The sequence below is a fragment of the Peromyscus eremicus genome, chromosome 6 (assembly GCF_949786415.1).
Source record: "Peromyscus eremicus chromosome 6, PerEre_H2_v1, whole genome shotgun sequence".
In the NCBI taxonomy this organism is placed as follows: Eukaryota; Metazoa; Chordata; class Mammalia; order Rodentia; family Cricetidae; genus Peromyscus; species Peromyscus eremicus.
Window position 1 is genome coordinate 107,630,162 of NC_081421.1, and position 27,115 is coordinate 107,657,276.

At 40.0% G+C, this 27,115-nt stretch overlaps 1 protein-coding gene across 2 annotated transcripts in view; it reads left to right on the plus strand.

The window, feature by feature from the left end:
- The window catches only part of Ppp3ca (protein phosphatase 3 catalytic subunit alpha), a 274,974-nt gene that overhangs the window by 112,678 nt on the left and 135,181 nt on the right, over nucleotides 1-27,115 (plus strand). For both annotated transcript variants that reach the window (XM_059266312.1, XM_059266313.1), the window contains exon 2: nucleotides 12,351-12,551. In XM_059266312.1, coding sequence (XP_059122295.1) covers nucleotides 12,351-12,551 — 201 coding nt within the window. The remainder of the gene's footprint in view (nucleotides 1-12,350; nucleotides 12,552-27,115) is intronic.

Sequence of the window (27,115 nt, forward strand, 5' to 3'; positions counted from 1 at the left end):
TTTTTAAACTTCTCAGAGGTGGTGGCTTGAGAGCATTTTTTGAAAGCACAGGAGTACGTTTTACTGATAGAGCATCATAGTTATGGTTAATAGGTTCATTTTATGTCCTACATTGTAGACACTAGATTTTATCTGTCACCAAGCCTCTCCATATCCATCCCACATCCATGTGCCCTTTCCTGCCTCCCTTTTTAAATTTTTATCTATTGCTCTCATACTGTGTCATCTGTGATATGGCCCTGCACCCATCCCTCTGTATGCATAGACAGCCTCTTCATAGTAGTGGGTTCTTTAAGAAACATGAACCAAAGGAAAGTTTCTGTATCTGAGATATTTTGACTTTTGGCCATTGTCTATCATTTCTTAAAGTTACTTTCATGTTTGAACAAAGTCACATTTTGTTTCTATTTACTCATATTGTGTGTAGTACCACAAGAATGTTGTCTAAAATGTGGATGCGATAATGAGAGCAATCCATTCAGCATTTCATTTATCAAAAACACATTGGTTGAATATTTATCAGACATCAAAGCTCTGTACTAGACACACAGATTTTATTGTGAATCCTTCTACTTAATTGTTTTCATGTTTTCTAAGCAGCAATGACCTACTGACTCCTTGGCTAACTCCTTTGTGTGACTTATAAATTTTCACATGGCATTATAATTTTAACAATCTATTTTCTTCAGTCTTTCAAAGTTTTTAATGTACAAGGTGTACCTGCATATGGCTGGGAATGTAGACAGTTACAATTTTACCAATAAGCTTCTCACTTTCTGTCTTCAATGATTAAAAAAAAAAAGAATATAGGTGAATGGAATAAAGGAAAATAATTTAGTGATTTTATTCTCAGATATACCTATTAAAAAACCTTAATGTTTAAATCTGTATATGCATAAAAATGAGATAGTTGAGGCCTCCTGCATGCTCTGTTTCTCATCTGAGTGATTCTTAGAAATAGCCCAAATGCAATAGATGAGCCAAGGTTTAGTCACCCGAGGAAAGCAGTGTAAGCAGTACTCCTATGGAGGTGCCTTCAGGGCCCTTGATTTCTTACAAGCTGCTACAGAGCCTCCGGGGAGGAGGGTTGGCCAAGGCAGGGTAGGAGGGAATCAGGTTCACTTGGGGATTTAGCTCTGTGCTTAGCTCTCTGGAGAGTGGTGATGAGGCAAACTATTTCAATCTTTTCTTCCCTGTAATGCATTTTTAAAAAAGTTCTATGATGGTGTTATTTATTAAATTGTTATATATACAAAAGAGGTAACTAGGTGACATCCTTAAATATACTTAGAATTGATTCTATCATTTGGGGACATTTTTCAAGATCCTTTCAAACAAGAGAAATTTACTCATTAAAAATTGTGATGTTTGTAGATGTTTTATTACCAAAGTATTGGGCCATTAGGTAATCATGATGTCATAGAAAATGTATGGAGTTTGAGGTTTTGTGATGAATGTGAGCATCCTGTGTGGGGATAGATTTTATTGTCATATCATGTTACAAGAAATATCTATTTTTATTTTAACAATTTCTAAGTTCATCTTTATTAGATATTTCAATATAATATTAAAATTTACTGTTTTTAACTTTAATTTAGGGAAATTCTTTACTCCTGGTTCATGTTTTGAGTTGTTGAGTTGAGGATTTCTACATGGTAAAGCATGCACTGGGTTAAATCAAGTTTCAGAATCCTAGGCAGACTTCATTTCTAAGGGGTAATTACCATGCTCAAGGGACTTACTCCTTTGGGAAATAAATTCACCTTGTCTGAAAATATATTTTCTTGTTTATTTCATGATTTTAACCTCCTTCTGTGACATATTTGTCTACAGAAACAAAAAAGGGAAAGTCTGAAACTAAGTTTCTTTTCTAAGTTTTGTGTGTGTGTGTGTGTGTGTGTGTGTGTGTGTGTGTGTGTCTGCCACAGTACATGTACCCAAGTCAAATGACAATTTGGAGGACTTCCTTCTGTCAGTTCTACCGTGTGGGTCCTGGGGATTGTACTCAGGTCCTTTGCTTGGTGGTATACCCTTTACTTCCTGAGTCAGCTCTCAGGTCCTATAATAAATGAAATTAAAAGTTTCTCTCCTTAAACTCATCTCAGTGCAGAGATTTTTTTGCATTATTTGAAGTTTGCTACTCTAGAAATGAATATAAATGTCATTTGCTAAAGTATTCTGTAATTTTTTCACTTAGGACTAAGGTCCAATGTAGCTGGGCTATTTCATGACATAAATGAATATACATACTAAACATCTTAAAACTACTGTAGCATAGGCTTATAAGAACAACTTCTCAATTATATATTTTATTTTTAACGAATCTAATTTGGCTTCAGTCTTTATTAAAACATTTAATATTTATTCAAAATTATTAAATTAGAAAACCAAAGCCGGGGGTGGTGGTGCTGGTGGTGGCACATGCCTTAATCCCCGAAGTTGGAAGGCAGGTGTAGGCAGATCTCTGTGAGTTCAAAGGTCAGCTTGGTATACAAAGAAAGTTCCAGGACAGCCAGGGCTACACAGAGAAGCCCTGTCTCTGGGGAAAAAAGAAGAAGAAGAAGAAGAAGAAGAAGAAGAAGAAGAAGAAGAAGAAGAAGAAGAAGAAGAAGAAGAAGGGAAAGAAAGAAAGAAAATCAATATAATGTTTCAAAATCAACAAATATATTTCGATTTGCTCATATCCATATATGAAATCATTTGTAATCAATTAACTAGCCATATCAAGTCATTGGTCTTGTGTATATAAATTTTATTAACAATAAAAAGTTCTAGTTCACTGTTAAGTTTTTCAGCAATGCTGAAATCTTTTGAAACTGCTATAATAGGTCTTTTATTGCTGTGGGATAATGTTTTTGTACATTGGTTTAATAAAATGCTGATTGGCCAGTAGCCAGACAGAAAGTATAGGTGGGACAAGCAGGCAAAGAGAATTCTCGAAAGAGGAAGGCTGAGTCAGGAGACACCAGCCTGCCATCTAGGGAACAGTATGTAATGGCACACAGGCAAAGCCACGGAACACGTGGCGACATGTAGATTAACAGAAATGGCCTGAGTTTAAGTGTAAGTGCTAGTCAGTGGTAAGCCTGAGCTAATGGCTGAGCGGTTTTAATTAATATAAGCCTCTGTGTGTTTACTTGGGTCTGAGCGGCTGCAGACCAGGTGGGACACAGAAAAACTTTCAGCTGTACTTTTTCGTAAAAGAATGATGTTGATTCATTATTACATAATTTATTGTATAAGCCATTTGCAATTTTAATGAAATAAACTGCCCACAGTAATTAAAAGTTAAAGTTGTTTTGTAATAAAAACCCTCAAAATTGCAAATAAGGTCTGTGTGGATTGTCACTTGTTGTGTCCTTAGGCCATTGTGTTGAGGACACAGACATAAAAATACACATGAAGGATTAGTATTAGACACAAATAGTCATATTTTAATGAAAGTTACTTTAAAATTCAAACTATATAAGTATTACTTTATGATGTTCTTGTGCTCATTTTCTGTAATTATTCATTTTTGGTTGAAATTGTAATTCTTTTATTTAGTACCTGATATGAAAAATTAAGTTTTGGTTGGCATACAGAGGAATACATTTTATTGTGACATTCTTATACATTTGTTATCGTTATGTGTTGTTCTTTTCTCTCCGCTCCATTTCTCCTCTGCTGGTCTATTTATACCCTGAAAGAATTGTTCTAAATTGCTTGTAAAAATTTTTAGAATTGGGTTCAAAATGTACTGTTTATAATGTATAGTTTGTAAGCCAGAGGGAAAAGGAAAATTGCTTATTTTAATAAATGCTTTGAGCACCATTGTACCCCTTTGTGAACCCTTTTGAGATATTGCATAAACCCCATTGTGCTGTATTTGCATGTCAACAGCCAGGAAAACTGAAGGAGGTCTTCAGTTTGCTAGAGAAGTGATCTGGACAGATGTGTGTTGACTGAATATATTTTAAGTCTCAGGCCCTGTGGGTGGTCCTTACAGGAAATGGGTGAAGAGGACCGTGTTGAAGATGGATAAGGTCAAAATAGCAACAGGAACATCAAAAACACACGGCATTACTAAGTCGACATTTTATTTAAAGATTCATAGAGGACCTGTTCTTTTGAATCTTAAATAAGACCGGATGTTTAGGCATGCATATTTTGATTTAACAGACATTCGTATCTCTGGTGAAAGCATGGTATTTTCAAACAAGCCAAGTGAGAAGCATTAGTATGAGTGATTCAAGTAGAGCCCTATTAAGGACGTTTGTATAGTTCTTTGAGTCTAGCTTTCTCCCCCAGTAAGGGTTTATCTTTGTATACACATACTCCATACACAGATAAACTGAGAATTGTTTAAAACTCCATGTAAGTTAGGTCATATCACTTAGCGTGAGAACCCAAAACATAGCTTGAAGTCCTAAGAACCTCCCCTTTCACTTCCCCTCCCTCTTTATTCTGATTGGGATCATATTTCATGTGTTGATCTTCTGGGGTGACCAGCAGCAGAGCTACTTTTTATGTACATTAACTGGCATTTTTTGTTTTCAAATAGCCAAACTTAACAACGTTCACTGTATTATTTCCTTAAGTCAAAATATTTTAGTCTAGATTCACCTAAAAATTAGGACACTCTTATACCTTTTCAACAAGAGAAGGGACCTTTGTAATTCTTATTACCTGCTCTCTCCTTGCCTCTTCATTTCTTCTTTCGTTTTGCTTTCTAACATTTTTTTTTCAATGCCTCCAACAAAAACTACAGTGCACCACAGGGTCAGCTCTTGAGTCTGTGTCAGACAATTCAGGTTGTTGTCTGGTGCTCACTTTCCCTCAACCTCCACACTGACTGGCCTCATAGGTAATGCCTAAGTATTCCATAGATGCTTATGATTGATTAGGTAGTTAATACTATTTTGTCATTAGAAGCAAGGGGACACAACTCCACAAATATATATTGACTTTGGAAGTTGCATTGCCCAAAGGGTATAATTTATAGCCAGGCTCAAAGTTTAAGCAAAGTTTAAAAAACAAGTACAAACACAGTGGCTGGTTTTCATGTTTCTTAAAGAATGTCCTGTTTGCAGTCGACATTGTAAGGTTGTTCAGGGGTTAGGGAGAAAAGACTCAAAGGTCACAAACCTGCCTGCCCATGTGAGTGTAGTTCTTTGCCTGTTGTTTTCTTACCTTCTGTGTCTGAGTAAGCTCTTGGAAAAGGGGAAGCTGGCTCTGAGAGCAACTTAACTTTGTCAGGTGCATTGGATTGATGACTGAGCAAGTAGGAAATGTGAACTGCCCTTCCCATGTCCCCTCGATAGCCCTGTCTTTCTATTCTGCCAGCCTTTCATTAGAACAGAGGTTGGTGACATACACACCGATGCCCACAAGATTGGAGTGCCAGTCTTAGGAGGTCAGGCCAGAATGTGTTTTAAGTTGTGTCGGACATGTGATATCCTTAAGCTGTTTTCTTAGCATGCACTGACCTAAGTATCTTTGACAGCCCTTTTGCAGAGTCACCCCATGAATTATGGGACAAGGGCTCTTCATGTGCATGTTCTGGTTTTAGAGAGGGATGAGACAAACGTGTCTGGACTTGCAATGACATCTCACCTGCTCTCTTTCATCCACTGTCATGGTGTTTGTTAGCAGCAGGAGTAAATGTGGGGAGACAAAGGGAGCTGGCATTCTATATGTTTTTGCTGATGGTGTAGACCAGTGGGTCTCAATCTGGCCTTCATACTAATATTTCTAGGGATTCTTGTACAAAAATAGTGCCTCTAAATTATCTAAGAGCTCTGCATATGATTTGTAATCCTGAAAAGGAGGGAGATCAAGAAGAAAATATGTGAGAGGAATGTGTACAAATGCATTTAGTGTTTGTGCATATGGTATGTAATTTTGTATGTTCTAGTAGCTGAATTTTTAAAAAGTAAGAAGAAATAGGGAGGATGGATTTTAGCAATGAATTATATTTAAGTTATTAAATAAACATTAATATTAAATAAATATGAATATTAATGAGATCTTACACACACAGACACACATACACTCACACACTGCTCTGTTTTCCCAGCCAAGATGGACTGCATCCCTTTATAATTGTAAACCCAAATAATAAAACCTTTCTCCCTTAATTTGCTTTGCCAGAGTGTTTTATCACAGTGATGGGAAAGTATCTAAGATAAATGCACACAAACACATGCTATATCTTCTAAATACAGGGCTTATTATAGATTTCCAGCATGTCTTGGTTCTACTCTCCAACCACCTATGACTATCAGTACCATGGTAAGCAATGCCCATCTCAAGGCCAAGAGACTGATGTAGAAATCAGAGTGCCTTGATGACATTACTGGTTTGACCACTGAGTAACCTTTTGATGATGGATAAACTCATCCTGTGTTTGTATTTTACTTTACTCTTGTTTAGTACTAGTGAGTCAGTGTTGAATGAACATCTTCTAGTTTGCTTTAATGATCTGTAAACAAAGGGTAACCAGTTAGCTTGGAGATGGAGCCTGTGCTTAGGATGCAAAATGTCTGGGTACAGCAATACCTGCCTACAAGAACTAAAGTAAGTTCATATGCTCTATACATAAAAATGAGAATAGAGTAGAAGCCTAAGGAGTTTTGTTTTATTATTTATGTGTATGTGTGTGGACCTGCTTGTCTCTATATGCAATGCCTTCATGCACCATCTTCCAGAAGAGGGAATCAGATCCTCTGGGGCTGAAGTTACAGGCAGTTGTGGGATGCTCAGTGTGCATTCCGAGCACTGAACTCTGGTGCTCTGGATGAGCAGCAAGTACTCTTAACTGCAGAGTCAGTCATATCTTTAACTTCAACATCCTTAGGATTTTGCTGTGGGAGTAGAGGAGCAAGCAAGCTTGCTGGGGTTAGGCCCTTTATCCTTCGGGAGTTTGTGGTGTTTGGGTTTTCAGGTGCGATACCATTTAAGGGTTAAAAAAGTCACTGGGCAGAAAGTTCTCTTAAATCCATGATTTTCTCTTGTCACCATTTTGTGAACTTTTCCAGATAGAAGTCCCACAGCAGAAACCCATCCCTCTTTCCAGTGATGTTGTTACCATGACAGCGATTCTTAGTTGTTTCCTGTAGCATAGTGGGAATCCCTTCAGTGGGTGAACTGCCTCACACATGAGAAACAGAAAGCGTAGGTACCAGGATTGGACAAGAAGAAAGAGATTGCAAATGGCTGCTGATACCCAATAGTGGTTTGTTTAGGATCCAGTTAATTCCAAACTCGGGAAGAAACTGGTGGATATTTTTGAGGTGTGGTCTTTGTAATCAGCTGGACCCAGGGCTGTGAGCACTCTTGCTACTGAATCTTCTGGCTTGCTGTTTCTTGCTGGTGAATGCAAAACTGACAGCAGCTTCAATAGATGGCCAATACTGAAAACATTTCTCCCTATCGTACAGCCGAGCTGTGGTGGAATTGTCGCGTGGAAAAGAAACTCTTAGATCTTTTGACCAGTGGAGATGGGCCTACCAGGCCCCTCCGTCTGTGACAGGAGAACATGACCCCAGTTCACAAAATTGTTCTTAAAAGCAATTTTATCTTAGTCATGGAAGAGTTGCGTCATCCCTCATCTCACGTTTTACCTAGTATTTGTCATGTTATTAATTTAAAGATATGGTGAAGTTAGAGAAAGCTGAATGTTCTCATTTCTCTGGAGTATGTTGCTAACACGTATTATAAGATTATTCTGTATTTAAGGCAAGTATAAGAAAATGGTTGCTGGACACGGTGGCGCACGCCTTTAATCCCAGCACTCAGGAGGTAGAAGCAGGTGGATCTCTGTGAGTTTGAGGCCAGCCTGGGCTACAGAGGGAGTTCCAGGATAGGCTCCAAAGCTACACAGAGAAACCCTGTCTAGAAAAATCAAAAATAAATAAATAAAAATTAAAAAAAAATGTCTCAGAAAGGCCTAGCTCGGTCACAGTAGCTGTTGATAAGTTTTAGTAGCATTCAGAAACTTTGTTTCTCTAGATCTAACCCGTATCAGAGAAAGCACTTGACTGCAATATTCAAAGTGAAGGAAGGAGGGAGAACTCCAAGTTTATTATGTTAAGCACAGACACTTTCACAATGAGTTAATGGGGAAAAAATATTTTCCAAGCACATGGGGTTCTTTGGTCCAAATAGTTTTTACTCAACATTTGGCACAGGTCTCCATGTAGGGTTCTAGGTGAAGAGCAAAAGCAAATAAATGTGACCTTTGGAAGGCTGGTATTTTTTTCCTGTGAAGCCAAAAGGTGCACAAATACACAAATATTAGTCCACTCTTTATTTTTGTTCTGGAAAACTTCTCCTTGGCCTTCAGCCTCTCTGCGTATCATTATTGGCATCCTGGCAGCCCAGCTTGCCTCCTACAGGCCTTGCCATCTGTCTGACCTGCTGAGAGGCCAGGGCATATCAGTGTTCCTCTCAGCCAATGGGAAACGGGACCTCCTATTGGCTGGTTCCCTCTCCCTCCTCCTCCTGTTGATATTATTTGTTCGGCAACAGCACCTAAATCTCAGAAAGGGTAGCTTTACTTCAGCCAAGCCCTGTAGCTAGCTGCGCTTGCTGCCCAAGCAGGGTAACCTGAGTTCAAACCCGTGTAGATTGAAGGAGAGATCCCGCTCCACAAAGCTGTCCTTGGACTTCTGTGAGTGTATGGGTGTGCACATGCATTCGAGAGCACATGCACACACGGGTGCACACACACAAATAATAGATAAAATGTAAAAATGTTGCAATGTTGGAAGTGTGGAAAATCTGTTGTTGCCCTGGTCTTGGCTATGGAGAGAGCCCAGGTCTGAGGTCTGAGAGGAAGTCAAATTCTGAAGAGGAGACTGTCCTAGGTTTTCTTCCTTTCTGCCTCATCTTAGACGTTTCGCAGCTTTCAGGTTGAGTCCTTTGCTCTACATTAGTTTAGTGAGGTCATTACTTTCTTCCACCTGACGGGCTCTTTCCTTCCCTCCTGTGTGCCTATCCCTCCTGTGTGACAGCTTCACAGAACCACTTAAACCTTCACAATCGCCTAACTTGCCCCTTGGGAAATGATACTTATTTTAAAACCCAGCTCTTGCTCGTAACGCCAAGGATCTTTTTGACGTTTCCCCTTCTACACACTTCCATCTACCAGATGTCCCTTTGACTTATGACTAATTAACTTTGAGAAATGGTAAGAAAGATATCTGTGAACCTCAAAACATGTATAAAGTCTCAGGTTATAAAAGATAGTTATTACTGTGTGTCATGGCACATACTCTTAGCATTCGGGAGACAGGGGCTGACAGATGTCTGTAAATTTGAGACAAGCATGGCTACATAGTGAGATGCTGTCTCAAAAAAGAAATGTGGCCATTGCAATGTCTCTGTGCTTTCTTTATTCCTGGATGTGTGCACATATTTGAGTGCCTGTGGAGGGCAGAGTTCAACTTCTGGTGTCATTCCTTAGGAACTGGTCACATTGTCATTTTAGATAAGAATTCTCTCACTGGGACTTGGAGCTCACTGATTGCAGTTCACTGCAAGGCTGGCGGGCAGGCCAGTGAATCTAATGGATCCTCCCATGAAGGAGTGCCTGCCTGGTGCTCCTGATCAAACTCAGGCTTTTTCCAGGCTCTGCCCTCCACATTTTCCTAACAAACATTCAGGCAAGAAATATTGGCGAGGGCCAGGAACCAATGGCAACAGGATTTCTAAGCTCCATGACCTAATATCCTCCTTTTCTCCCTTCTATGAGGAATGATTATGCACTGACATCCTGCTTTGCCTGTTACAGAACAGCTCAATATATCCCTTTGAAAATAAAGACTGTTTTGTCACAGGAAAACTGTTGATCTACAAGAAGCATCTCTTACCTTAGAATTTCAGTTCTGAAACATGATCTACTGATTGTTGTCTTGAGTACTTTTTTGGGGAGTAGTGTAGTTATTGTTAACATGAGTATCTTGGCATCAGACTGCTTAGGTTTAAAGTCAGTTTACACATAAATCACTAGGTGATTATCTTGGGCAAAGTGCTTAATACTCTTGAACCTCAGTTCTCTCCCACACATTAATGTTCTGGGGACTCCATGAGTTTGTACATAAACACATGTACATATGCTTTATTAGTCTTATAGTTTTCCCATTGTGTCTGATTTTATTACCCCCACAGTGCCTGGCATAGAATAACAGCGCTGTAGCTGTTAGTTGCCATTCTTACTATTTACTTTAGTTATTATAACACTTTGCAGATGGACATAATCCCACTGTACAGGCAAGGTAACTGAAGCCAGAGGAGGTTATTTAACTTTTCCAAGGTCGTAGAGCTGAGAGTTCAGAGCTAAGGTTTATACCCATGTTCACTGGTCTGGGCACAAAAGTTTCCTGGTCATCCATGGAGTTTGTTGCTGGCTCTTCATTGCTCTGGCTCTGTCAGATGTGTGTGATGGTTAGACTGTGAGGAAAGCCATGACTGCATCCACATGGAAAAGTTTATTTCCTGATCGTTGTTCTTTTTTTTTTTTTTTTTTAGTAAAGTTTTTACAATTTCATCCTGGTAACAAGAGTATGCTGTTAGATTGCACACATTTCTTGTCGTGTATCTACATGAGTCTTTTTTCTTTGAAGCAGTATATTGTACAGTAGGAGAACAATTCTCTTGTTTATTTGTTTGGAAATCAAGTGTTTTTGCTGAGAGAAGGGTCCTAATGAAGATGCTCTTAGAAATATGGCATAGTGGGTATGACACAGGCAAGTTCTGTTGATGATGCTAATGGACCTGAGTTGTCCAATGGATGCATTCTTGTATGAAATAGACAAGTAATGAGTTTTTAAAGCAGCTCATCGCCTGTTTTTTAGAATTCATGATGCCCATCTCTGACAGTGGATCTTTGAATGTCCTGACCCCTATAGGAGCTTGGTGAATCTATGATGGCAGAGAGAGCATGTGGCAGGTGTTCAACAGATGTTAGGATGAAGGTCGCTATCAGAGAAATGTTCACTGTACAAATGCACAGGATGGATGGAAGAGGGACTGGGGTTTTTGTTTGTTTCTTTTACCTAAGCAATCATAATATTTGTCTTCATGATGTTTTTCTGATTGTTTTTGTCTGCCTTTATATTGTGTCTTCCTTTTAAAAATGTGTTTATGTATATATGTGTGTGTTCATATTTGTATCTGTGTATGTAGTATGCATGTGGGTGCATATGTGTACACATGCTTGAGGGAGCCAAAGGGCAATGCCAGGGTCTTCTGTACCCCTTCACCTTACTATTTTGAGAGATATTATCACTCACTAAACCTAGAGCTTGCCCTTTGGCTAGATTGGCTGGCCTTTGAGCTCCAAGGATCTGCCTTTCTCTTTGTCACCTCCTGCAGGTGAATGACCAAGCCTGGCTTTTTCTGTGGATACTAGGGAATCCTAGTGTGGGTCCTCATGCTTACACTGCATGTGCTTTATCTATTGAGCTACGACACTAGTTCCTGCCTCACTCTTCATAATGTCGTGGTGTAATGTGTGTGTGTGTGTGTGTGTGTGTGTGTGTGTGTGTGTGTGTGTGTGTTGTTGTTGTTGTTCCTCAGGAGGCTCTCAGTCTTGCATATTGAGATTTAGTCTCTCACTGGGACCTGAGACACACAGGTTAGGCTAAGGTGGCTGGACAGTCACCACGGAACCCCAGAATCTGCCTCCCCAGAGCTGGAATTTCAAGCATGCATCACCACTGTGCATGGCCTTTTGGAAATATGTATTGGGGATTGAACTCCGGTCTTCAAGCTTGTGTGGCAGACGTGTTATGGGTTGAGTTGTTGACATAATTTCAAATGTAAATTTGACCTTCCTGCTCAAGTTTCAGTTCATTTTGTGTCTTTTGCTTTAAAACTTCTGTTCTTTCCTGTAATAGTGAGTAGCTGATAGTAGGGCTTTGACTCAGAGACGGACTTCAGTTGGAACAGACAAAAGTGTTTAGTTGCCTTATCCCTTGCCTTGGTCCCAGCAGAGCAAAACCATCTCTGCTGTGGTGGATTTCAAACGTATGTTTAGAATCTGTTTTCATTTATGGAATTGGTGATTGCCTAACAGGAAGTTTTCTCCTTAAAGATTAAATAAACTCAATCAGGATCTTTCATATGTAAACAATAGTATTGACTGAGAAGAATCATAAGCCCCCTTTCCATGGCCACTAATTATTTCTCGAATCAAAGGAAGAAGGCAGCCTTTAATTCTTGACAGACCCTGATTGCGTTTTAATTGGAGAATGTATTAAAGACAGCATTAGCTGGTTAGTGATGGAGTGGCTACTCGGTGCTCGGCCGCCCGTTGTGGCTGTGCTTTGGTTAATGTAGTAACCTTTGGACTTCTCTTCTTTCAGCTGTTCCATTTCCGCCAAGTCACCGGCTGACAGCAAAGGAAGTGTTTGATAATGACGGGAAGCCTCGTGTGGATATCTTAAAAGCACATCTCATGAAGGAGGGCAGGCTGGAAGAAAGTGTCGCCTTGAGAATAATAACAGAGGGTGCTTCGATTCTTCGACAGGAAAAAAACTTGCTGGATATCGATGCCCCAGTCACAGGTAAGGCCCAACCATGGAGGCCAAGGTACACCAACCACTATATAGAACAGTCAGTCAAAGATCCTACCTACCAGTGAGCCTTCAGACACCTTACACATCATCTGCTTTTACTGTTGAATCTGGGCATCCTTAAGGGATTAAGGACATTGTCTGTGCCTAGAAATGTTTTTATTTTCACTAATTGTCTACAAGATTGAGTTACTGTGATCTCAAAAGTGATGTACTACCTTGTTGCTGTAGGTATAACTAATTGGCAGTTTTTTGTCAGCAGAAACCCTACCACAAGGCAAGGTTAGACATCATGTCCTCAGCCTCACACAGAGGTGGTAGCTGTGTCCAAGTGAAACAGAGTGAGTGGTGCTTTGAGGATGATCCCCAGGCTACATCTTCTCGTCAGCACCAGGGAATGTGTTCAAATGTCAATTCTCAGGCTCTGAGTCCCTGGGGTCAGGCCCAGCGGTCTATGTTTTGATTAAGTCCTCTGAGTCCTGGTCCACACTAAAGTGGGAGAAGCACTGACTTGACTAAGGAAGCCGGTGTGGGCTCCTTCCTCCGCTGTCTTGCGCCTAGGGTTTACTTCCTAGATGCGTTTCCTCCATCACTTTTCTTAGAAAGAGATGTATTTGTTGTAAGGATGCTCCTCTTGTGTCATAAAAATTCAATCTTATTATAAACAGAGCATCTAATACCTAGAGAGTTTATATACTGTTTATGGAGTTTGCTGAGTGTATAGGCTTTTATTTTCAGTGAAGCTAAAAATGTTTATTTTTATTTTTAAATATTTTTAACTTGGCAAGGGAAAAACATTTCAAGGCAGAATATTTGGAAGAAAGGAGACATTGAAAGTGTTTCATATACACTTGTGTTTTTCATCTTCAGAGTATTCATATGCTTTTGCTATCATTCTTGAAGAGCTTATTTGAATGTGACTGTTAGCACAGTGATGTGCTTCCTGGAGTATCAGAATAGACCTTTGCTGATTGAAAAGTCCTTCAGGATACCCGGTCCCAAGAACCGGACATCATGCATAGTTTATTTTTGGTGAGCAGTTTCGGTGTTAGACAGCAGAAAGTATTTGTTCTATTGGCAGTAACCATGAATTGGGCTATTGTCACTAAATCAAGCCATAAACCTACCCTGTGAACCCCAGAGTAAGCCCCAGTTTCCATATTATCCGATGGAGTGTTGTCTTATCTCCTCCTAATGATACAAGGACATGGTGGTGCTTGGCTTTCTCCAGGGCTGAAACTCTGAAAATACGATGAAATAAAATTAGTTTTTAAATACTAGCTAAGAATCCATAGCGGCAAAATGATCTTAAAACTTGATTATAATTGCCTTCTACACTTTAATGATCATGTGTAAGCATTGGATAATATCTTTATGATTACATTTATTTGTTACCCAATAAGAAAAAATGACATGATATTTTATTAGGTTTATTTTTCCTCCCTTTCACATGATAATGTGCAGCTTCCAATGAAGATGTCATGTTAAATTCACTGATGAGCCCAGTAGGTGTTCATGGAGGTGATAATTATAGCTAGAACAAAAGCTACAATAAATGTTGAGGGTAATGTGTTTTCTGGGATGGCTCAGTCATCTCTGTTTGATTAGCCTGTCCTAGAAGAAAACACAGGAAAATTGTGGAAGAACTGGGCTCCTGAGGTTTTATCCCTGAGACCTAATCCTGTATGTAGCCTCAGGGCGGTCACTGCTTGATTCCATAAAGAGCACACCTGGTCCCTCTACAGAGAGTCCAGGTGACATTTTAGTGACTTTCCGGACAGAGATATGAAGATGTGTTGCAATCAGTAATCAATTACCTATAAGTTTATATGAGGGGAGAAAAGCCTGGTAGTCAGTACAGAAATAGGTATACAGTATACAGCTTTTCATGGAGGGATGTTAGTATTTTGTAATGAAGGCAGGATCTTGTAGAACCTCTAGTAGGTATCTTTGTAGGAGTCACTACTCTGTTTTGTTGTGAATATAAAGATAAAATGATAGTGGCAAATAAGGTGGGTAAAAAGGACTTATTCTAACATTTAGGTAAAGGGGAGAAAACATTTTTATGTTTAATTCACTAGAAAGCCAATGTCTTTGTATGCCTAGGCTGCTATACAAAATTATCCAAAGCCGACTCTTTTGTAAGCAAAAAAATCTGCTTTTCATAATACCAGTGCCTGAGAAGTTTGAGATCATTGTGTTGGCAGATTTAATGTCTCCTGGTTAGGGCCTGTTCCCTGGTTCACAGACAGTGGCTTCCCCTGTGTCCTTTCAGGGGAGAAGCTGAGGGCAGGGGCCTCAGTCTATAGACACCGATTCCATTTACAAGAGCTGTGGAGTTGCTTTCATGCAGCCTTCCTGAGTCTCTCATATTGGGTATTAGATTTCAACACAGGAATCTGGGGGAGACCTAAGTGTTAAGACCGCAGCAGCTACGGTAAGGAACAAACTCCAGCACATGACTTTCTGAACATAAGTTTACACATGAGCAAATTGGCAAAGAAGAGCAGGGCATACTGATCAAGAAAATCGTGAAGCTTTTCTTCATGTTTTGGAATAAAAGTGAAATAGCTATAACTTGGAATCTAGAATCCTCCCAAATCTGAAGCCTTCTAAGAGGGGACCATCCAAATATTCAAGAAACCAGAACATGTCAGCTTTCAGGGTTTTGGATAAAGAATAGTCAACCAATAAAGTCCCTGCAAATACTCCAAAGTCCAGAAAAAGCCTCTCCTACCACGGCTTCTGGAAAGAGGGGTCTTGGTAATGTTTTATGGTGTATGGTTGTTGTATTCTGAGATTTGACTTTATTTGGACAGCTGAGACGGCCAGATATTTATATTTTAACTAAGAGTTTATTTGTTTGGATAATTGAATCAGCAAAGTCAATTTTGTTTATACTTGAAAATTTTCATGATAAAGTATCCTTCATATAATTCTGATTGCCATTTTAAAAGAAAACACGTGGAAGAATTCAGAGAAGAAAGGAGAGAATGACCTTTCTTCTGGCAAGGACCAGGTAGTAGGAAGCTGTGAGGAAACATGACGGGGACACAAGTGTGTTTCGGGGAGACAAAGGCCTGAAGCAAGGCAGTGGTGGTGCACGCCTTTAATCCCAGCACTCGGGAGGCAGAGCCAGGCGGATCTCTGTAGGTTAGAGGCCAGCCTGGTCTACAGAGTGAGTTCCAGGACAGGCTCCAAAGCTACACAGAGAAACCCTGTCTCGAAAAACCAAAAAAAAAAAAAAAAAAAAAAAAAAAAGGAAAAGAAAAGAAATCTGACTTTAGGGTGTTTGCTTTTCATTTTTTTATGTTCATATATATATGTGATTGTGGCGTGTGTGTATTTCACATGTTTATGGGTACATGTGTGTAATTCCACATTAAGTACAGAAGATCAGTAAGAACTCAAAACAAAGCAAATGGCAAATGTTTGCTGCCCTTACCTTTCTTGTATCTCTTTTGCACTTTTTATTATAAAAAGGATTTCTGTGTAGGGAAGAGTGGTCCTGACATCTGCCACAATTTGCTCATGGTTTGCTTATTTGAGTTTACCCCCAGATCTAGTGATGTCTTGGTTATTGGCAATCTGGATATTCATCCATATATGGATGGATATATATGTATATATATAATGATTATATATATATGATTAATATATAATGTGTGATATACATATTCGCATATATATATGATTAATTGGTATTTCTTCTTTTTAAATGTTGTACATTTCATTTTGAAGAGGTTAGAAGTGACAGGAAGCATCCTGCTGTGTCTTCCTGGAGAATGCCATTTGGACTGGGGACTTAGAAACACAAGCAAGCCTCCCTTTGTGGTTTCCCAAGCTAGACAAAGGGATGGTGGGGATGTGAAAGAAGCCCTGCTCTCTTCCCTAAGTTAAATTGTCTGATTAGAGTGGAAATTCATATTCTGCAGATAAATTGTGAAGAGTGTGTTTTCTTGTCAGGGGCGTTTGAGGAAGAAAATCATTTTTCTTTGGACTTCTGAAAGTTGGGTTGTGTTTTATTGTTGTTCATGATGCTGTTTTAAAATTATGTATCCCGATATTAGTGTAGCTGCTCAGTTTGGACATTCAACATAATAGATGGGCGTGTACCTGTGGTATAAATGATTACTCACTTGTGAGTAATGGCTGGTTGGTGCCCTGCAAGGACAGACTGTGGCAGGAAACAATGTTTGCCCAAAGATGGACACATCAAAGCACTGATTAAACTAACTAAAGGCCATGGCCTACATTTGTAAGTACACCCAAACTCTTTCTCATCTTCTGAATAGCTGTAGTTTCTGAGACAGTGTCCACTGGGTTCTTTGAGCTAAAGCAAGACAAAACAAAGCAAAACAAAAAACTAGCTGGGACCCAACTTGTGCCCACTAGTGGACTGGAACTCTTTGGGAAGTTTATGACTTTCAGGGTGCCACCTTTTTCTTCAAGGTTATGAAGCACACCATGGTGTTACTGTGTAATTTGTTAAGAGCTGTAGAAGAGGAGTCTGGTAACGTGTGGGCACCAGAAAAAACCAATATAGGAAGAACTTCGAAAGTGCAGCAGGTTATCTGATGTTTGACTTAGTCCCTATGTTGTTTTAGTATATGAAAAAGCTGCAGAATAGACTTCTGGCTAGCAAATAACAGCATAAACTGACACAAACATTTTTGTATGGTGGCAAGGTATGTTCATGGAAACTTGGCGTGAGAGGTGGATGGGTAAGGGACAGATGTGCAGATGATCTGGGTCAGTGCTGTTGTATCTGCAGCGGGAAGGAGGCCAGCAAGAGGTGTGTTGGAACAGGGTTCGTAGCTAGGCTAGCATCCCACATGGGGTGAGAAGGGTGGGTAGGGACAAGCTACTGGGAGAGTGGTCAGAAACCCTTCCTGTCTTCCAAGAGCAAGAGCCCTGACTTTGGCAGAGGATGGAGAATGACTCTGACTTTTATTTCAGAGCCTTTTAAAGAGTGATGTTTATGTTGACTTTCAAACTAATATTCAATTTGTGTTTTTTTTTTTTTTTTTTTTTTTTTTTTTTTTTTGGTTTTTCGAGACAGGGTTTCTCTGTGTAGCTTTGCGCCTCTCCTGGATCTCACTTGGTAGCCCAGGCTGGCCTCGAACTCACAGAGATCCGCCTGGCTCTGCCTCCCGAGTGCGCCACCACCGCCCGGCATTTAATTTGTGTTTTACAAACAAGTACCCATAAAAGGCATCTTGACTGAGGTAAAATTGTTCACACAGAGACCCAGTGTACTGCATTTTTTCTAGAGGGTCATACCTTCCCTCTTTTCCTTTTACTTAGAGTACTCTTTCTTTGTCTGCAGAGCAGAGGCAGAGCAGGAGCTGCAGCTTCTGCAGAGCAGGATTTAGAACCCATTTTCTGCTCGCAGGGCTGAGGGGATAGGCCAGCATCATCTGGGCGAACTGCTAATCTCTCTGGTTTGTATGCTTCCTGCAGTGGGGGATTTGTCCCTGGTGCAGGTCAGGATTCCCTCAGTGGCTAGGCCTGCCATTTAGCACGTCAGGCAGTTGCCAGGAGAACCCTCTGGCTCTGTTCCTGGATGTGAGAGTGGACCTGGGGCCAAGTTTAAGGTCACGGTATCCCTTCCCTTGAAGCAGCTGACGTCAATTAGAATTCCCCTTGCCTGGGACTCTGGGGAGAGCTAAGTGGGGATTGAATTCCTAGTGGGACCTAAAAGATCAGTGTTTATTCTTCTCCTACTATCGTTTGTCACCATGAAGCAGCATGGACTTAGTTTACATGGGGACAGAATATTACCTCTGGGGCTTTCTGCCCACTTGCAGATTCAGTGGCCAGATTTTCAGGGCTCTCTCTGCAGCCCTGAGCCTATGCTTACTACCAGGCCCAGTGCAGGCAAGTCAGTGTAGTTCTGGCCTGGCCTGTGGGGGCAGCGCGCACACACACACACACACACACACACACACACACACACACACACACAATGGTAATGGTAAAGTCTATTTCACTCATCTTTTCATTTCTTGGTCTTGCACAGTTGACCTTTCACTGAACAAATGCAAAAGAGGTACGGAAAGGAACACGCTTAGCTTAGCATTTCCAAACGGGAACACGGATCAGAATCCCCCACTGGCCCTCAGGAAGCAGATGGTTTCGGGAGGTCTAAATACGGAACAGAGACTTTGAGTCTGTAACAGTCATCCTGATGCTCTTGACAAGGCACTGCCTTGCGGGACCTGGTTTAAATAATGGGTTAGGGTCTCACAGCTGAAGAACTTGCCCTGCCCAGGCACTTGTCTCTGTGCCTCAGCTTTACAGTTATGCTGCACTGTGAGTGGTCTTCTATTTCAGAATAGCTTTAATGAAAATCCTTGGCTGGTTTGCACATAGTAAATTATAATAATAGCATAATGGAAACATATGGGAACCTCAGGGTCTGTATTTTTGTGTATGTCAGTCATTTCAAAATTTAAACAACAGTTAAATATCAATAGTTTAAGCAGCAGGTATCCTGTTATTCTATTCCCTATTTCTGACTTTTTTCCTTGAATTTATTAATCTTGGTCTTAATGCAGTAATTTGGAAGTTTGACATACTATATAAATTAAATATATGAAATTAGTCAGAAGTCATTTCTATGTTTAAAAAGGATCTTTTTTTTAAACTTATGTGTATGTGAATGTGTGTGTTATATGAATGTGTGTTTGTGTGTATGTAAATCTGTATCGAAGAAGATATGCAGAGACAAAAAGTATTACTCTGTGACTTTTAACATATGAAAATTGACATAAAATTTAACATAAAATATTTTTGGATTTTTAGACCAGCAGGAGTGTGCTGATTTTATGATGATGGTGAACACACTCAGGGAATAATCATATCCTTTTCAGAGAATTATAACATAATCTCCAATGTTCTGAATGAGGTCTCCATGCTGCTGATGTGGGAACTCTTTGACTCAGTTTTCCTGGCCAATCCTTTCTTTGTGGTCCATCCGTGCCCATCTGACATCAGGGTGCATGTCAGCACAGGAGACAATGGCGTGTCGTTGGACTCTGGCAGACCTAGGGTTTGGTTGCCAAGGCACTTGTCCTGCTGTCTTCTCTTAGGAAGGTTCCTGGTTACAATTGTTGTTTTCTTTTTTTTTGGTTTTTCGAGACAGGGTTTCTCTGTGTAGCTTTGCGCCTTTCCTGGAACTCACTCACTTGGTAGCCCAGACTGGCCTCGAACTCACAGAGATCCGCCTGGCTCTGCCTCCCGAGTGCTGGGATTAAAGGCGTGTGCCACCACCGCCCGGCGAATTGTTGTTTTCTTAATACTCTCAGCTTCTGAAGAGTTTTCTTGTTTATAATCATAAAATGCTATGATAGAATAAAATGAGGATTATTGGGAAGGGAAATAGGAATTTTTCTTAGGGATCCATTCTTTTTCTACTTAAATTTTTTTCAATTACCATACAAGGCATTAGATGCCATGATGGCATTTTCAAACAAGTATGTGTTCTGAGATTCTCTTTCCCCTTCATACCCCCAACTGTCCTGACCCATTCTTAAATTCTCCTCAGTCTTTTTACCTCTTTCATGTCATGTGTGTCCCTTTGCCCATCCCTCTGCCCTTCTTCACTGCCTACTTTTATTCTTTTGTTTTCTTTTCAATATTTTTAAATCCTACCTAAACTTATATATCTGTGTATATGTGACTGTACATGCATATGCACATACCCACACATATGTGTGTGTGTATATATATATATATATATATGCATATATGGGCATAAATTCCATATATGTAGGTATAGTTGTATATATAAAATATGTAACATATATATGTATTACTTTATAGGCTAGGATTCATACACAAGAGAGACATGCTGGTTTTGTCTTCCTGAATTTGGGCCACCATACTTAATGAGCTCCTTTATGAGAATGGATGTTAATATGATCATTTTATTTATGCTACCTGTCTTGTCAGGAACATATGTTTTTATTCTATTTGAGATAGTATTTTTCTTAAAGAAAGTGTTCCTGTTGGTTACTTTTCGATTTTGTGATCAGTGTTAGACATTATGATACTTAAAACTCCTTTTGGGGACCCCTGAGATGGCTCAGCAGGTATGGCTCTTTCTGCCAAGAATGACCACCTTAGTCTGATACCTGGGGCCCACATGGTGAAAGGAGAGAACCACCTCCCAAATATTGTCTTCTGAGCTCCTCCCACACACACACAAGTAAGTAATTTAATCAAAATTATACAAATCTAATTTTTATATTTTTGGTTGTGAGCCTAGCCTTTAACGGCTGAGCTATCCCTCCAGCCCCAAATCTACTTTTAATAAATGGACCCACTTCCCCCGAGAAGGCATCACCAGGGCTGGCCTATGAGTGTGCCATCTGATCTGAGATATCATCTGGTGGCTTGCACACAGTAGGTTTAGTTGGGCCGTGCCATCAGAAGCCTATGTCTCCTATTGCTTATGGAGAAGTGATTGAAATGATGTACAAAGTCATTTATTTGACTTTTCAAACAAAGGACCTTTTGACTGTTCCTTCCTCCTTTCTCAGAGTGATAGGCACATTTGCTTTGGTCTTCTGTAATGTAATAATCAGATTCTTTAATTTAAGGCAAAGTTAAACAAACAGACAAAAATACCATAACTAGGCCTTATCTACCATCATGGCATCCCACACAGCATCTCTTCTGACCAAGGGACTTGCTTTACAGCCAAGGAAGGGCTGCCAAGGGCCCATGCTCATGGTTTGACCAAGTATGCCACTATCCTGAAAGAGCCGGCTTGATAGAAAGGTGGACTGGCCTTTTAAAGTCACAACTAATGCTCCAGCTGGTTAGCAGTAGCCTGGAGGGGTGGCCGTCCTCATAGGTGGTGTGCATATGCAGAATCGTCTTGCAGGTTTAGTAAAGTATGTTTTCACATGTCTTTAAAAGGTGAAGTTTGATCGCACATTTGGATATTATGTGGTAAATGAACGATTATCAGATAATCACTCTCCTGAAACAAAGGCTTTGTTTCTTTGAAATTCTCTTCAGCATGTTTTAAACATTAATAGCCAGTGCCTTCAAAGGGGGGACTTAGCTTAGTCTTAACTTATTAAATATATATCAAAGCTAGGCGGAAGTTAGCAAATTGCCTGCATTATTTATATAAAAAACCACTTCAAGTTGAGACTCTCAACTAAGGAAAGAGTAAAAACTTGCCCTCCCCCTCCTTTTTTCTTTTGCAAAACAATTTGTGTCCAGTTAGCTTATTACTGTAGAAATAACCTACTCTATAGGTAATTTTTGCCCCCTCTCACTGCCTGTTCTGGTACTCACACATTAAACTGGCCTAGCAGCTCATCGTGTATGTGCGTATGTTTGTTTTTAACTGTAGTATGGTGGGGTCAGGGTAAGACATGAGATTCCATCACTGTGGTGCGGATCACCTGCTGTGTCTTGGCTAATGACAGCATCAGACTGTATTTTCACCCTGCCCAACATGGTATCTGGGTAAGTCATTGATTATTCTAGTCTACCAGTCGCTGGCACTGCACCACAGGCCAAGTTCCTTCACCTATCTGCTTTCTCCTCCACGTAGTGGAGAGCTTTCTCACACTGGCAGCTGAGGTTTAGTGAAGTGATGTGGCTGCAGCACAGGTGGAGTAATGACCCCCTGGGAACTTCTTTCTTCCTGTCGGAGCTGCTTCTTGTCCACCTCTTGTCATTAATGCCAACCTGGAGTTCAGTTCCCTTGCTTAGTGATTTGTGGCATATGCCTCCATTTAACTATATTAATTTGAACAGTATCATGGTTTTGGAATTATATAGTGATATAAGGAAAGACCAAGAGGGATATGGAGGGGGGAAAAAGAGGTATAGGTAACCGGTTCTTGGGACCACAGCTGTCTTAACATTCCAAGTGAGTTAATTCTAATAAAAACAATAAAATTTTCATGAGCATTGATCATGATGTCAGAACATCAGTTTGAAAGAAGAAAATGAAAAATAAAACTGTGCAATATTAGCTAATAAGTGTTTTCAATTCACAAATAATTAACTAAACATACAAGAGTGAGCAGTTTTTATACATCTCTGGTCAAAACAGTGATTCTTTGTATTTGATGGCTGACACCATTGTGATACCAATGCACTTCATTTTCAAATTTTGATAATTGACTTTTTAAAATAGTAGTTTATAGAACCATCAACAAAGTGTACATTTCCTGGATTTTACATGTGCAATTGTATGTTGCTTTCTGGTTCTCAAGTCTCAGGAATCAAACACAATTTGGAAATAGTTTATTCTGTACCCCTTTTTTTTAAACTTTTTATTGATTCTTTGTGGATTTCACATCATGCATCCCAATCTCAATTCCCTTTATCTTTGCCCTTGCAATCCCCCCGCCCCCAATAAAATAAAATTTAAAAGAAAAGAAAGGAAATCTCATCATGGAAACTGTAGTGTGACACAGTGAGGCACACAGTGTACCCTTTAGTCCATAGACCTTTATTTTCAAATGTCCATTGCAATGAGTCATTGGTATGGTTTGAGGCCTTCGCCTTCTGCTGCGTCCTCACTGGGACTCCTCTTGGATATTCTGTTGTTGCCCTGTGTCATGGAGGTCCTGCAGCTTTGGCTCTGCAGGGCCGGCCCTTCATGTGTTCCAGCCAATCATAGGTAGATGTTGGGGTGGGCCAAACATTAGCTCTGGTTCTGGGCTTGGGTGGTACCTGGGTTGGTTCACCTGCCAGCTCTCCCTCATCCTTATCTCTAAGGCAAGCTCTCTAACACCACACTGGCTAGTTAACTCTATGCTGTAAGCAGCAAGGGGCAGGGCAGTTCTTCTGCTCTCATGTATTGGGGGTGTGGGGGGGGGGCAGCTCACCTGCACCTACACCACCAGAGCCAGCTCAACTGTGTGTGTTACCCAGGTGAGGTGCAGGACCCGTTCTCCTCAGTGCTTGCAGCAGGTGAGAGGCAAGGCCAGTTCTCCCACTCTCATGCCCCGGAGCCTAGCTTTCCTGGCTGCCACAGGTGGTAAGGGGCAAGGGGTGGAGGGAATCTTCCCCTCACTTGTGCTACCACATGGCATACTTGGGGAGGGGTGAGGTCAGCTCTTCTGCTCTCACTCCCTCAGGGCCAGCTCACCAGCACTCCTCCCCAACAGGGTCAGCTCTAATGTGCTGCCCAGGTGAGGTGCGGGGCCCACTCTCCCCAGGGCTACAGTCTGTGTGGGGCAGGGCCAGTTCTTCAACTCTCATGACCCAGGGGTCAGCTCTTTCAAGACTTTCTTGAAAGCTGGGGATATCTTTATAATAATATCTTCGTTAGTTTTAAGATATGTCAGTAAGTCTTTGAATAAGATAGCAGTATGCAAATATCAGAAGTACAGTTGGAGAAAATAAATTGTACGTTAAGAGATTGAATGTCAAAATAATGTATATTGATTGACCTCTAATATGCCTTTATTCTTTTCAGTGCTGTGGAGCAGTATGAACCATTTTCAGATAATAGCTGATATTTCAGGTTCTATTTTAAACAAGGAATGAACTCAATATTAACTCACTAGGCATCCACTTTTATACATGAAAAAATTAAGACACACACATATATTTACAAAGCCAAATAATATTTTAAAGGTGAATTTATACGCCCCATGACCCCCATGACCTAACTTTTAAGGTTTAGACTTATAACATGTAAGAGATACACAACTCATTTACAAGCAAACCTGAAATTTTTTGAGTAACCCATGGTGCAATTCAGCCATCTAGTGAAGGGAGGACTCCAAACTGCGTTTCCTCTTTTCTTGCCCCCAAGTATCCATTAAACAGTAGATGTTGCAGAACATTAGTGTGTGCCTGTCTCCTCTCTCCCTCTCAAAATCAGTTAATTCATTAAATATTTTTTAAGATGAAAAACAAGGCCCGGGGAATTGGTTCAATGGGTAAAGATGCTATCTGCAAGAAGCCTGATGACCCAAGTTTCATCTTACAAGCTCACATCCAAAGCTGGATGCGGTGGCACACATCTGTATTCCCAGCATTCCTATGGCAAGCTGAGAGGCAGAGACAGAGAATTACCCAGAAGCTCACAGGCCGGTAGCTTGGAGTACACAGCACAACAGCAAAGACGAGGGGAACCCTGCTGAAAAGTTGGCAGCTGTTCTGTTCTGTCTTCACACTTTATCAAGAAAGAACTTGCATCATGAAAAGGGGTAGTGCATTGCCCATGATGGTAGCACAATGCAAGTTTTAATAGTATATAACCTAAATAGTACATTGTTTTCTGTAATGGCTTTAACAAGTTGTTATGGTATTCATATTTAGTTTTGATGTATATTTAATTATAATACTCTTGATTTCAAGATGTCAAGAAGAGTTAAGATAAACAGATTTTTTTTAATGTTTTCAGTAGAGGACATCATGAAATGCTGTTCTGACAGACTGAGTTGATTATATGCTATTATTGTCTCTCTACATATATTCTCCAGGTCTTCCCTTTTTTAACCTGTTCACAGAGCTGTTCGACTGAAGGTTGAGTGTGGACGTCGCCTCTATTGTAGCTATCCGTAGCAGACGGACTAAGTTTCAGTCAAGGGAATTCAAGCAAAAATGGTATATATTACTTGGAGAATACACAGATACCCCAAATTAAAATGCCTTTTCCATCTCTCTTTCTCTTTCTTGCCAATATATTTAGAATGGTAGGAGCTGAAGATGTCATTCTAGCCCTGAGTCAGATGTCATACATCCAGTAGACTAAGACACCAAAATAGATGGTGCCTGAGTCTCAGTTCTGCATATGAACTATGTCACCCAAATTACTGTTGATGCAAATAAATGATCTTTTTGTTAATGCATATTTCAGCTCAATTATATCTGGATCTTCATTGTAAATTCCAGAGCCTGTATTCTAACTCAAATATAAAACCACTGATATCTCCCCTACAAATTGTTACATTCCTACCCAGCAATAGCTACAGCAAGTCCCTGCTGCAAATCCCACTGGTTTCCAGAGGGAAAATACTCTATTGTTGTTTAATGAACAATGATTATGTCAGGGAATTTCCATCTACTTGGTAAATATTCTCCTCCCCTTTAATATGAATTCTGTATATTTCCAAGAGCAGGCTTAAGTTTTATGTCCACTGAGACCTGGAACCTTCACATAGCAAGGTCTTTTCTCTACCCTAGTTCCCATGGTGTTTTATTATGTATACCTACATTATTGAATACTTATCTTGTAATATTTTGTCTCTTAACTTGGCTAGAAGTTCCTGGGGAAATCCCTGTAAATAAAACTTGACAAGAAAACCTCCTCAACTATCCCATGCCTGCATCTACGAAATACTTAATGATTTAATTTCACATCTGTGAAAACTTAGAGGTCTTGGATATACTTTCTTGTTTTATTTTTATGTAAGGGAAGATGAAGGATCCTTTCTACCTTTTTTCCAGTCTCATTGTCCCAGAAGTACAGGAAAGCCCTGTCATACCTCAATGTGATACCTTGTGAAGAGTAAATCATCACATCACGTGATACCTCAACATGCATCTTAGTTCCTAGTGATTGTAATTGATAGGATCCTTATTGTATTGTTCATATTATCATCTTACCCTGTATATGTCTTTTTGTAATTTCTTATGTAAAGATTTGACATCTTGCTAGTGTCTCTCTCCTGGGCCCATTCATAATTACCAAATACTCTTAGAATTGTAAAAGACATTATTTTCTCTAAGATTTTCATTGCAATATATGACTTTTATGTCAAAAAATAATTGTTAATGTGTTTCTATTTTATTTATCAAATGCAATTATTTTAAAGCACTCTGGCTGCAAAGGATGATGATCTACCTTCTGTATATTTTTGTCAGATCCTCTGAAATCACAGATCACGGGGATTTGAGGAGAACTGAAACCTGGAAAAGTAGTTTGCCTAATACAGGATCCTCCACTTTAGTCTTTCTAAAGTAATTTTTAAGATTTTCTTTGTTTTCTGGTGTTCAGAGAGATGTGTCAACAGTTAAGAAGGCTTCCTGTTTGTCCAGTGTACCAGAGTTGGGTTCCCAACAGCCACATTGGGTAACTCACAATGGCCTGTAACTCCTGCTTCAAGGGACCTGATACCCTCTTCTGGCCCTTGCAGATGCTTGCATGCACATGCCCCAAAACAAGGACACACACATAAGCCCATAAAAAGAAAATAAAATCTTTGGGAAACAATTTTTTCTTTTTATTCAAAATTAATTATGAAAACTTATTTATTTGGAGTATATTATTTTTTTAAACCTTATATATTACTTTTTAAAGGTTTTTTTTTTTTTTTTTTTTTTTTTGAGACAGGGTTTCTCTGTGTAGCTTTGCACCTTTCCTGGAACTCACTTGGTAGTCCAGGCTGGCCTTGAACTCAGAGAGATCTTCCTGGCTCTGCCTCACAAGTGCTGGGATTAAAGGCATGCGCCACCACCGCCCGGCCTAAAGGTTTTTTTTTTAAAGTATCTTCAGAATTTTTGACAGACAATTTGATATTTCCTCCAATACTTAATTCTTTCCCTTCAGCAGCCATTGGTGA